Genomic DNA, 12,542 nt, shown 5'->3' on the forward strand with positions numbered 1-12,542 from the left:
TAAAAATGTATTTATTTAACAACAATCAAATGCAATGCCAATTGTGGATATGTAATAATATGGTGTGATTATACATTTTATTTAAAAGGTCTACACACACTCCTTCTCAAATGCCTGGTTTTTGTGTGATATAAACAAATTCAGACCCAGATAAATCATTAAGAATAAATCCTCCATTGGTTTGACCAATAACCTGTACAACTCAACTGGAAAAAAAATATTGTAGAGAGGGGAATCAAAAAACAAAAACCATTGAGATAGTGGTTGCACAAGTGTATACACCATCTTATAACCGGGGATGTGGCTGTGTTCAGGATAAAGCTCCACCTGTGCTCCTGTTTTGGAGGTTGTTTAAGTGAACCCATTAAAACTTTATTCATCTGTAATTTATTGCATAAATCTTATTAAGCACAAATGGTGATCAATAATGTACAATTTAAAACGGGATGGCACAGTACTGGTGGAGGTCTAAGGTCTACTGAAGGGAATTAAATTCAAGGTTATTGACCCCATTGTGTTTTCAAACATGCATTTATGGTTTCATCACCTCAGAATAAATATTTCCTTCAAATACACCTAAAGCACTCCAGTAGACTATCCAAATCATATGCCAGTAATGTAAACAACTACATTCATGCCCATGTTCCTAAGGTTCATGTGATACACCTATCCATCATAAATCAACATAAAAGCTTAAGCAGTTTTATTTCTAAAATGCTTTTGGTCACTTTGCCTTTCTGCCCTCTATTTACATGTTTTTTTGTTTTTGTTTTTTTCCATCTGCACAACCATGAGCAAGTGTCCATTGCACAATAACTGAATTCAAGTGCAAAAGTACACAGCCAGGAGCGTGTTCTCGTTCCATGTTGCAGATGAGTAAACTAGAGAGCATACAGAAAAGCACCACAGGGACAAAGAGCGTATATCTCAACTGCGCGTCACTTTTTATTTGAACAGAAAGAACAAGGAGGTCAGTGGTAGAAAAAAAAGGTTGTGATTGCTGGTAGCTAAGCAGGGAACGGTCACTTGGTGGGAGAAAGCTTCTCCAGGTCATGGATGCCATCCTTGTCAATCAAACGGACAGTGAAGGAGGGAAGGTTCAGGATGAAACGCTTGTTCAGCTAGGGGCAGGGAGAAACAACAGTGAGATCAGAACAAATCAAGTGAACATGTAATGTGAAACCTAATCAATTGAGAAATTGCAATTATCTACTATTTTTTCCTAAAGTTATGATATCGAAAGCTGAGCGAAATGTATAACAACAACTTACTTCTTCAATGCACTTCTTCAAGATATCCACTGCTTCATCTCTGGTCAGATCTAAAAGAAAGAAAATCAAGGACAAGTTGATGAATTGTGGAAATAATAATATTATAATAAAAAAATATTAGCTTTTGTGTTTAGCAGTGAGAAAGAGTGACTCTAACACACACCGGGTCTGTAGTAGCGGTCAAGGATGGACAGAGTGAGGAAGGCTCCATAGCCGTGGGCGGCGAACGGGGCCTTGGCCAGCGAGGACAGGTAGTCCATGTAGTAGAGACCTGGGCCGTCTGCGTCGTCGAAGCCCGCCAGCAACAAGTTGACTTGATATGGTGTCTGAAGAATGGAGAGCATGAAGGAGAGTCAGCGTTCGCCTTACAAATTGGAGATCCCGTGTCGAAATATTTGACTGCAGCCTTGAGTATTTCTGCTCAGCTGCGATAAACGACTACAGCTTTAAATAACCATGAAAAGACGTGAAGTTCATCCATAAAGAATCAATTGTGGAGAAATGCAACAAACTGTTTCTTAAAGAGAATATCGTAATTGCATTTTCAGTGCATCAAGGCCAAAGTGGTCACTTTCTTGGAGACCAACAGAAACGCATTCAACTTGAGTCAGTATGCCTGTCTATCCATCTATGGTCCTGCTATCTGTATTAAAGTAAGTCAGCTATTGGAAACAACTACAGACAGTCCATCAAAGAAAACCTTACTTGTGGTGCCTCTTCTTGAACTTAAATGTGCTTAAGATAAGTTCCAGTCTTTCAAAAAACAAATCTTCACCGTTGGGCACATCGTCTGTGATTTTTACAAATTATTAACCAATTTAGTGTTGAAAATAGCTTGACAACAAATCTATTAACTCTCTTGAACGCTCAGATCTCTAAGAAGTGTTGTAAAACTCCGCCTCTTCATTCTGTGGGAGCCGTGTGGCATTTTGTTTCCACAAGATTTAAAGTCTGGATTTGTTTTGTTGCTGTTGTTGAAAAGAACAACTGAAAATAGTTAGGTTTGATACATTTGGGTGAGCCTGTTTTAAAATTGATCACTGTAATGTTTCAGTGCAAAAGGAAGTGGTCTGCCACAAAGTTGCATGCAGATTCATTATTCACTATTTAGCCAGCTCATCGTTTTATTTATCATTCATGGTTTCAAGACTTTTGAAAAAGAGTTCGGGAAGATGATGTAAGCACAGACGTTTGCGTTTGTGAAGTATTAAAGTATTTTTATCTGGTCGGGGGGGGGGTCAGCGTAATAAATTAGCGATTTTTTAAAATCAGATTAAATTAGTGATTAAACATGATTTTGGGGTGGTGTTGTGTTCGTGTGCAACAGTATATGACAGCAATATAATACCAAATTGAATGATGCTGTGTTTGGTAAGTCAATCAAGATTTCCTGAAAAGTATTGATTTTGTTGATGTGAGGATTCCGCCCAGAAGTGACATTATCATCAGCAGCCCTGAATCCCTCCGATTATTCTTTCTTAGGGTATGCTGGCTTGTTCTATATTGACAAAGTAAACTTCAACGTTTTAGATGGCTTACGAGGATTTCCATACATTTTCTACAGTGTTTGGACCTAATTAGTGTGAACTGGATCTTATCCCAGCTGACTTTGGGTGAAATGTGGGCTACACCCAATCTCAGGGGCAACAGTTTGTTATTTTCAAAAACTTTCAATTCCAGTTTTCAGGCTCCAAAATGCCCACATGACCGTTATCTGGTTTCAGTTCAAAATGTTCAAAGGTAAGCCACTCCTAAAGAAGGCGGATGAGGGGGTGACAGAGGGACATGGGGCAAAAGTGTGCCTGTGCAAGTGTGTGTGTGTGTTTGTTGGGGGGGGGTTAGTCACTTGCAGTGTGACATCTGCTTGAAGTCAGCACCCCTGTTGCCCTCTCCATCGCACCCACCCTCCTTCATTTCTTCGCTCGCCCCCTCCTCGCCTACCCTCTCCCACTGCCTTCACCCCGAGCCCCCGAGTCACGCCAGGGCTCATTAAAAACTTCTAGTCGTTTCTCTTGCACCCCCTCTCCATCTTTAGAAATTACATCTTCCACGCTTCCGGCTTCTTCTCTCCCTCCAGTACACTAATTTCTTTCCTCAATTAAAGCAAAACACAATTTGGAGGGCTTCAAAACATCTTGAAGCCTAAATGCTTGACAGACAAAGAGAGTTTTTGATTAGCACCAAATAGAAAAACAAAACAATATTACGCTCTCTTGCAGCGAGGTGATTCATACACATACAATCTAAACACCTGCCCTGTCATTTCAATTTAGCTCACATTTGACCTGCTTATTTCTGTGACTTGTGTTGGCGTTATATTTGCCACGAGGGGGATGATTGTTATATCCCCTGAGGAGTGGGCTTTAGTGAGAGTGTTAACGATGCCCCCGCACAAACACACACATTCACTCACTCGAAAGCAGAACTCTGTGTGTGTGTGTGTGTGTATATACACAACAGGTACGGCTGAATAACGTGCATGCATCTGTCTTTGTATATGCGCTTTTACTCCTCTGTGAGCCTCTGAACGCCCCCAGTGGCATCACCCCCACCCACCTGACACCTGCCTCACTGGTTACAATGTCACAATAATACGGACCTGGCATCAAAATAACCTTCCCATGTCACCTCAAAGGCACCTTGTTAACCCCGCCACCTGAACTCACACCTAGATTCACATTAACAAAACAATATGCATCATCTGATCGTCATCCCCCCCCCCACACACACACACGCGTATGAATGCACATACAAACAAGACAAACGGCTGAATGTGTGCTATGCTTCCTTGGTACATTTCCCCCAGCCCCAGTAGGTTGGAAGAGATAGGGTTAGGAAAGATACATTTGCCCAACCTGGTTCCTGGCACTAGTAGTTTATGATAGCTGCCACCTTTCACCTTCCAAACCTCAACTAATTATATTTTGGAAAAATCAGATAGGAATGAAACAATGCGCCAGTGATCAAAATCTTCTTCCAAGTTCCAGCTCTTCCTTCCTCCCTTCCTGTCGACTGCTCCTCTCTCCCCCTGTTTTTGCACCCTGCCCCCGGGCATGTTCTCTTTATTGGCATTTCTCCTCAATCTGCTGTATTAATTGTTCATCTGTGCAGGAGCCAGCGAGCTGTGTGCAATATGGTGCCAGTAATTATTTGTACCCATTGTGTGGCCGTGTTAGAAATTTATCACCAACACACATGGGCCCAGCTGTAGAACGTCGCCGCGCAGAGGCTAACTGTTGCTGTGACCTTACAGAACAGGTTACTGCAGCAATCTAATAACGAAAGTGTAATCTTTGATCACTGTTGGGGGTGACCTAAAATCCAACAGTTCCCCTAAGTATTCGAATATCATGTTTAATTGCTACAACTGCTGTTAATCACTGTCAATTCAAAACAACAATCTGCTCTGCTAATCGCAGCGAACAAGGTGGCTTGGATCGCCATTTGTGAGTTTGTTTTACGGTTAGTTAGTAGACTCACAGTGGCCGACTGGTTAGAGCGTCAGCCTCACAGTTCTGAGGACCGGAGTTCAATTCCCGGCCCCGCCTGTGTGGAGTTTGCATGTTCTCCCCGTGCCTGCGTGGGTTTTCTCCGGGCACTCCGGTTTCCTCCCACATCCCAAAAACATGCATTAATTGGAGACTCTAAATTTCCCGTAGGTGTGAATGTGAGTGCGAATGGTTGTTTGTTTGTATGTGCCCTGCAATTGGCTGGCAACCAGTTCAGGGTGTACCCCGCCTCCTGCCCGATGATAGCTGGGATAGGCTCCAGCACGCCGTGACCCTAGTGAGGAGAAGCGGCTCAGAAAATGGATGGATGGATAGTCGACTCACGCAAAAACTACTAATTTCTACAAGAACAACACATTTCCTCTGCTCAGTACCTTTCTAGTTACATGCAGAATAAAAGCAAAATACTGATTTCAAACAGCTTTCAAACACCTTTGTGGATAGGTAACACTTGGCAAAAAAACAAAACAAAATGTTGAAGTTTCAGACAGAGGATTTAATATTGACCCACAGAGGATGGCGACCATTACAGCCAAGTAAAGGACAGGTGCCTCTGAGTGCGCTATAATTCTGTACTTGTCTATTCAATACAACGACAAAGCTCCAAAACGCAACAGAAGATGAGATTTGACGGCCCATCCGCTTTGAACTTCTTCTTTGGCTCTGTGTTGAATTCTGGGCCTCATTACTGATGCAGACTTCTCAAGGCCTCCGGTGATTATGTTTACCGCCAATTTTTTCCTTGTTTCGCTCCTCTCTCAATATCCCTGCTCGCTGAAGCTGGAGTAAATGCAGTTCTCCAGAGGTTAATAACGCCGCAAAGTTGTTTTCCTGGACGGCAGGTTGGTAAGCACTGTTCTATGTGAACCAAGTTTGGCTTCCTCCATTCAGACGTGCTCTGCTGACGAGCGTTAACTACACCTCCCGGTGGTCGCCAGCCACTGGAGTATGACATCTTTCAGTCTATAGAACTCATCTGGAATGTATCCTGCGGGAATAAGGCCATACGAATTAACAATATAGCACTGATTAATTTATCAGCCAGTAGTTTTTAACCTAGGGGTTCGGATACGCTGGCAGTGCTGTGATCATTTGGGGGTGGGGGAGGGGGTGCACTCAAAAGATGACTTGAGGATCAAGGAGAAAACAATTGGGATACAAAACAAATCATTATCTTGATAAATCCTCTTTTTGCTCTGGCTAGATATTAATCTGCTGTGATTTAATCAAATTAATTAAAACCAATTCTAAAATATCTGGGACAGTTGCCCAGACATCAACTGAACAAAAGGTTAGGAATACAGGCAGCTTCAAATAAATCGATACTTAATGATGTTTTGTTCCAGCAACCATCTTAAACTCAAGACTTCATTAGTGTAGTTCATGATGCAGATTTAGGCAGATGTAGACTAAAAAGAAGGAGGAGTTGTAACAATTTACAGCTACTTTTTTTAAAATGTGGTTATCATTTCCAATACTACTAAAAAAATAAAAATTAAAAATAAAAACCTGATCATGAAATATTGATGTTCTACATCTTAAAGACCTTATACTGAAGACGGACTGCGGGGAAAAAACTGAAAAAACTGTTTATCCAACATAATTTGCAAATGTCCGGATACTCTGGAGGTTGTTGAATGTGTGAGGAAACATAGCTGGAGGAAGGTGTGGGATGCTGGTTGGGAAAAAAAAATGCTTTGGATTTGGTTTCTCAGCACTCCTGAGAACGCAGCATTGATAAATCCTGTGCTCACAAAGCCAAAGTCGTAACCAAGAGGCACAAAAATAAAGATTCCCTTGCAGCGGATGACAAGACATGAATAAAAATGCTCTTCTGCTCAACATTTTCTAACCTTGACTGAATACAAATGATCCTGAAGCCCCCTTTGCATGTGCAAACTATTTGAGAATGATTTTTGTTTGGCTATAGCCTTGTTTCCACTGAGTAGTTTTGTACAGTATGCATTTTATACAATTTCATTTTGATTGTATAGAGTTCCATAATAACAACTTTTATTTCCTTGTTTGTTGGGGAGCCAGTTGTAGTATGTTCAGTATGCGTCAGTAAGTTTGTGGAGGGTGGAGCTTGACACACTACGTCAGAGAGACTGGTCAGCTTCCATCCAGGTTACAAAAGAACCAATTGAATGTGAAGAGAACCAAAAACAGAATAATAAAAAAAGGTTCTTGTTTACAGGTACTGCCATGACACTGCACTCTTCCATGAAGTGTTTATTTATTTGATTAAATAGTTGGCATATTACACAGTCTCGCTGGTACGGTACGATTTTGCACTGTGCTGAAGGCCTTCAACCACAAAAATGGCCGTAAATATACTGCAGTTTATAAGAATATTTTAGTATGGTTTATGAGTATACGTCTAGCTTGGAGAACTAAAAAACAAAATTCAGCTTGGGTATGTATAGATCCTTCATGAAAATGATTTTAAATTATAGGCTCCAATTTTCAAAGTTGTTGATTGAGTTGAATTTCATTATATAGCTACTTTTCAAGAAGTTCATCCAATGTTAACCTTCTCAACACTACTGCGCCCCAACTGATACAATTACATTTTCACACATGGCATTAAATGGTGATTAGATCTCACACCACAGCTGTATTATACAAATAAAAACAAAGCAAGGCAACAACTGATTTGCACCTTTAACTTGTAACTAAAATAAGAAGCCATTATGAGAGAGGCTGAGATCGATGCAATACAAAGGTTAATTTAAAAAACTGTCCCAGGAGCGAGTCTAACTTGTGATAGCCAAGTATGTGGTCCTCCACCGATGTTTCATTGTTTGCTGCAATTGACATAGTTACCCAAGGATATGTAATGTAACATTTAAACTCGACATTATATTGAATGATATTTTAATTATTAGATACAAGGATCATTTATCTTATCTATCTATTTACCATTATTTAGACAAGCAATATGACACCATTTACAGTGATACAGTAATGCCCAGCTGTACTGGAGAATTTTAAGTCATGCGTACATTGACTCCTACTGGTTCTCACACGCCAGTCTGTAGAGCGTGGGTCTACTGAGTATACGTTGTCTCCCCTGGGACACCAACAGCCTCCCTCCACTCCCCTCCTTGCGCTACCCCACCCCTATCCCTGGCTCGATGTGTCCCACATTCCCTTCCCGACCACACTAATTGTTTTTTGTAATTATTTTCACCCTTCTGCTATTGTGAAAGGAAGCAGCTGCACAACTCTTAACAAATTAGCACAAGAGTCACGACATCTGCAAATGACCAGCCTCTGTGTTTTTTAAATATTTACTATTTAAATTTAAATTGAGTAAGAAAATTTATTTCAAACAGAAACGTGAACCAACTTCAACAATTTGAACATTTGCTATACATTGACTTAACCTCAGGCACTAGACCTGGTCTTGTGTTACAACTATCTGTTATGTTAAATTCAGAACCAAAAATGACTCAGGGCGGGCTCAGGTATTTGCACGAGGTCTCAAAGGGAGAAATGTCTGCAACCGACGTATGTCAAACTTCATCATCAAAATGAGCTAAAATGTTTTGTTTATTTATCTTTGGTTGCATAATTTGGTGTGCGTTGAGAAATTTAATTAAAACAAAGAATTAGACTAATTGGTAATTATACATGCACATACAGACCCAATATAAACGAAATATTTTACCCATTATTCATGACTTGAACACATTTTGTATCACCTGTATTAGTGTGTTTATCTCAATAGAACACTTCCATAAAGCACTGACCAAAAGCATCACATATATGGAATTTGAAGGAGGCAGAGAACCACTCATTATCCATATGACTACCAACTGAATACTGATAATGAACACATTACACAGTTTCGGATCAAAAGATGAATATGAGACAAACGTTCAGAATTCCATCTTATATTTCATGGGATTTACATCTGGATGTGTTAAACAACTCAGGACAGAGCGCCTTTTGTTTGAACCCACACACTTTTCCAAGTGAGCAAATGTACTGGAACATGCAACTGATGGGTGTTTCTAGTTGCTCAGGTGTTGCCTTTTAGATATATTGCTTAAACATTAGATAGTGCTTGTTTTTTTGCTTTGGGTTTCACCTGTGAAAACTGCATTTGCTGTTAAGCAAACATGAAGACCAGAGAGCTGTCTATGGGAGTAAAACAAACCATTTTGAAGCTGAGAGAAGAGGGAAAATGGATCAGAGCTATTGGATAAACATTGGGCGTAGCCAATACAACTATTTGAAATGTCCTGAAAAAGAAAGAAAGTACTGGTGTACTGAGCAACAGACATCGAACAGGTCAGCCAAGGGTATCAACAGCAGTTGATGACAGAAACATTGTGAGAGCTGTGAAGAAACACCCAAAGACAACAGTCAATGACATCACTGCCAACCTCCACAGGGCAGGGGTGACGGTATCACAATCCACTGTTCGAAGACGACTTCGAGAGAAGCAATATACAGGCCATATCACAAGATTCAAACCACTCATCAGCAAGAAGAATCGGAACGCCAGATTGGATTTTGCAAAGTAGTACCGAGATGAGCCACAAAAGCTTTGGAACAAAAGTTTTATGGACTGATGAGACCAAGATTAACCTCTTCCAAAGTGATGGAAAGGCCAAATTATGGAGAAAGGATCTGCTTATGATCCAAAACACACAAGCTCATCTGTGAAGCACGGTGGAGGTATTGTCATGGCTTGAACTTGCATGGCTGTTTCTGAAACGGGGTCACTAGTCTTTATTGATGATGTAACTCATGATGGTAGTAGAAGAATGAGTTCTGAAGTCTACAAAACCACTTTGTGTGGCAATTTACAGAAAAATGCATCCAAACTAATCGGAAGAAGCTTCATCATGCAACAAGACAATGACCCAAAACACACTGCCAACACAACAAAGGACTTCATCGGGGGTAGAAAGTGGAAGGTCTTAGACTGGCCAAGTCAAATCACTGGACCTGAACCAAATAAAGCATGCATTTTACCTCCTGAAGAGGAGATTGACGGGCGAAACCCCAGAAACAAACAACAACTGAAAGAGGCTACAGTAAAGGCCTGGAAAAGCATTTCAAATGAAGAATGCAAGTCTGGTGAAGTCATTCGGTCGCAGGCTTGATGCAGTTATTGCAAATAAGGGCTATGCCACCAAATATTAAATGTTATTCACTTTAAGTTCATTTAATAATGTGTGTTCCAATACTTTTGCTCACTTGAAAGGTGGGTGGCTTCAAACAAAAGATACTCTGTCCTGAGTTGTTTAATTCAGCTAGATGTAAATACCATGAAATAAAAGCTGGAATTCTGAACTTTTGTCTCATATTCATCTTTTGATCTGAAACCCAAATGTATTCAGTGTACAACAAAAACAAAGGAATTGACCTTGATGTTCCAATACTTTTTTTGGGGGGGGACTGTACATTCGGAGTAAGAAAGAGTTGGATTTTTAATATCTATTTTATTTTTTATGCCGGTCAATCAAAATAATGGTTTAGGCAAAACCAATCTGTGGAGCAAAAAAATTGGGGGCTGCTGCTGTCACACAACGGTTGGAGCCAAGACTGGTAAATTACAAATGTGGTGCTTTACAACAGAAACTTTCTTTCAACATCGTTTCCAGTTATACTTTAGAGACACTGTACAAAGTACAGTGATCTTTTAAGATGATCAATAAAATACTCTTTGTACACTACAGGTATATCCAATGACCTTGAATGTCAAACTAACAATCTGTAAAACTAATTTCAGACTTATTGTTTTGAAACCTAACATCCATTTTCCACACCGCTCATCCTCACCAGGGTCGCGGGCCGTTGGAGCCAATACCAGCTATCCTCGGGCAGGAGGCGGGGCACACCTCTGAACCGGTCGCCAGCCAATCGCAGGGCACACAGAAACAAACAACCATTCGCACTCACACTCGCACCTACGGGCAATTTAGAGTCTTCAATCAACCTACCACGCATGTTTTTGGGATGTGGGAGGAAACCAGAGAAAACCCACCCAGGCACGGGGAGTACATGCAAACTCCACACAGGCGGGGCCGGGATTTGAACCCCAGTCCCCAGAACTGTGAGGCAGATGTGCTAATCAGTCATGCCGGCTGAAACCTAACAGTGACAACAAATCGTAAAAGTGTGACATGGCAATTTAATGTGGAATTCCCAGCATATTTAAACACCTCATTTCAAACCCTCAATACTTTGACTCAATTATAAAATCATAATTGTTCAATGTACAACCCAAATTCCAATGAAGTTGGGACGTTGTGTTAAACATAAATAAAAACAGAATACAATGATCTGGAAGCCTTGCATTTCTTTTACACAAAAATATGTATCTTGAGATTGCTGTGTATGTTTACCCTGCTTCGAAGGTACTCTGCGAGGTTCTTTCTCGTGAAGTTTGCTGCGGCTGCTGGGCTGAGTTCATAGCCTGCAAAACCGAACATTTCAAAATGAACTTCAACCAAGACCTTCTTCAAGTATACTTATAATCCAATTTTAAGAGTTTACCGTTTCTCATTTTGTAGAGCTGAACATTCTTCTGGATGTACTCTGCAAACTGTACCGTGTCTCCTGCCTCTCCCACACACAGCAGCAAGATCTTCTCGCTTAGTTTGAACATTTTGTCATCGTCTGAAACATGAGGAGAGCAATTAACTACAATAAACTAAGTCCATCTCATTAACATTTTTCATAATTATCACTTGTCACGCTTTCTTCTTGACTTGACAGTTGAAAACTAGTGATCCGTCATAAAATAATGATGGCTAGCGATATGCTTTGGGAAGAATGTCTAACTTGTTATTTCATTGGAAATGCAATCACACAAATGTGACAGTCTGTGTAACACGGGGGAAAAGAACTGGGCAGTGCAAACACAATGTACGTCTTTTATTTCTTTTTGTAGAAGATGTACATCATACATCTCTTAAAAGAGGACAGAAAAAAAGTAAGCTGTTGAAGTTTGGCATTAAGTTAAAGGATGTCAAATAGTACATAAAGAATTATAGAATCAGCTACATTTTTGTCATGCTCATTCAATTCTTAAGGTAATGCACCTTTTAGTGACTCCGGCCATTACAAGGAACCCGAAATTGAAGAAACGATGGTGGTCTAATATTTATTTATCCATGACTGTATATCATACGTGACCCGTAATGAAAACAAGTTTGACACCCCCGGTTTATAGAAATACTTTCACTTTCGTTCATATTTTTGCACAAATGTGTCGAACGACACTATTCAGATAAGAGATTATGTATTGTTTTATTATATCACATACATACATCTATAAATTGTAAAAGCCACATGGAAGACGGCAAAAAAGGAACTAAACAGTCATTCATAAGAGGGACATTTTTAGCTTTCAGAGCACTTTCATCGCAAACAGAAGCTAACGTCAAACACTCAAAAATACATTTCATGCTAGACGCACAGTAGCTTGGTTTAATACATTAACTTTTTCTAATCTTTTAGCATGTTAAGAAGACAATTTTAGCCGGGTGGCAATGCTAAGCTAACACACTGGCATATACCTTGTTTCAATTGAACGATGCTGTTGACTGCGACATTGTCGGCAGCGACGACGACATAATCCGGTCCCTGTATACCGATTAAATATTCCATTCTGTATTAGAAGAGCTAGATTAATAGCGAGTATTAAATAGAAAAGACGCGTTCTAGCCTCGCTTGGTCAGATTACACAGCAAAAGTTGCAAATAGAAGGCGCAGGGTTCACTCGTCACCGGAAACACGG

At 40.3% G+C, this 12,542-nt stretch overlaps 1 protein-coding gene across 1 annotated transcript; it reads right to left on the reverse strand.

Moving 5' to 3' along the window:
• Positions 1-921: 921 nt before the first annotated feature.
• Positions 922-12,536, reverse strand: psmb2 (proteasome 20S subunit beta 2). The gene is made up of 6 exons (XM_061664555.1): positions 12,322-12,536; positions 11,297-11,419; positions 11,146-11,216; positions 1,435-1,597; positions 1,272-1,321; positions 922-1,121 (listed from the first exon to the last, which is right to left on the reverse strand). Exons 1-6 carry the CDS (start codon positions 12,410-12,412, stop codon positions 1,023-1,025), a joined length of 597 nt encoding a protein of 198 aa, XP_061520539.1. The 5' UTR covers positions 12,413-12,536; the 3' UTR covers positions 922-1,022.
• Positions 12,537-12,542: the final 6 nt, after the last annotated feature.

This window comes from Phycodurus eques, chromosome 20 (assembly GCF_024500275.1).
Source record: "Phycodurus eques isolate BA_2022a chromosome 20, UOR_Pequ_1.1, whole genome shotgun sequence".
Taxonomy (NCBI): Eukaryota; Metazoa; Chordata; class Actinopteri; order Syngnathiformes; family Syngnathidae; genus Phycodurus; species Phycodurus eques.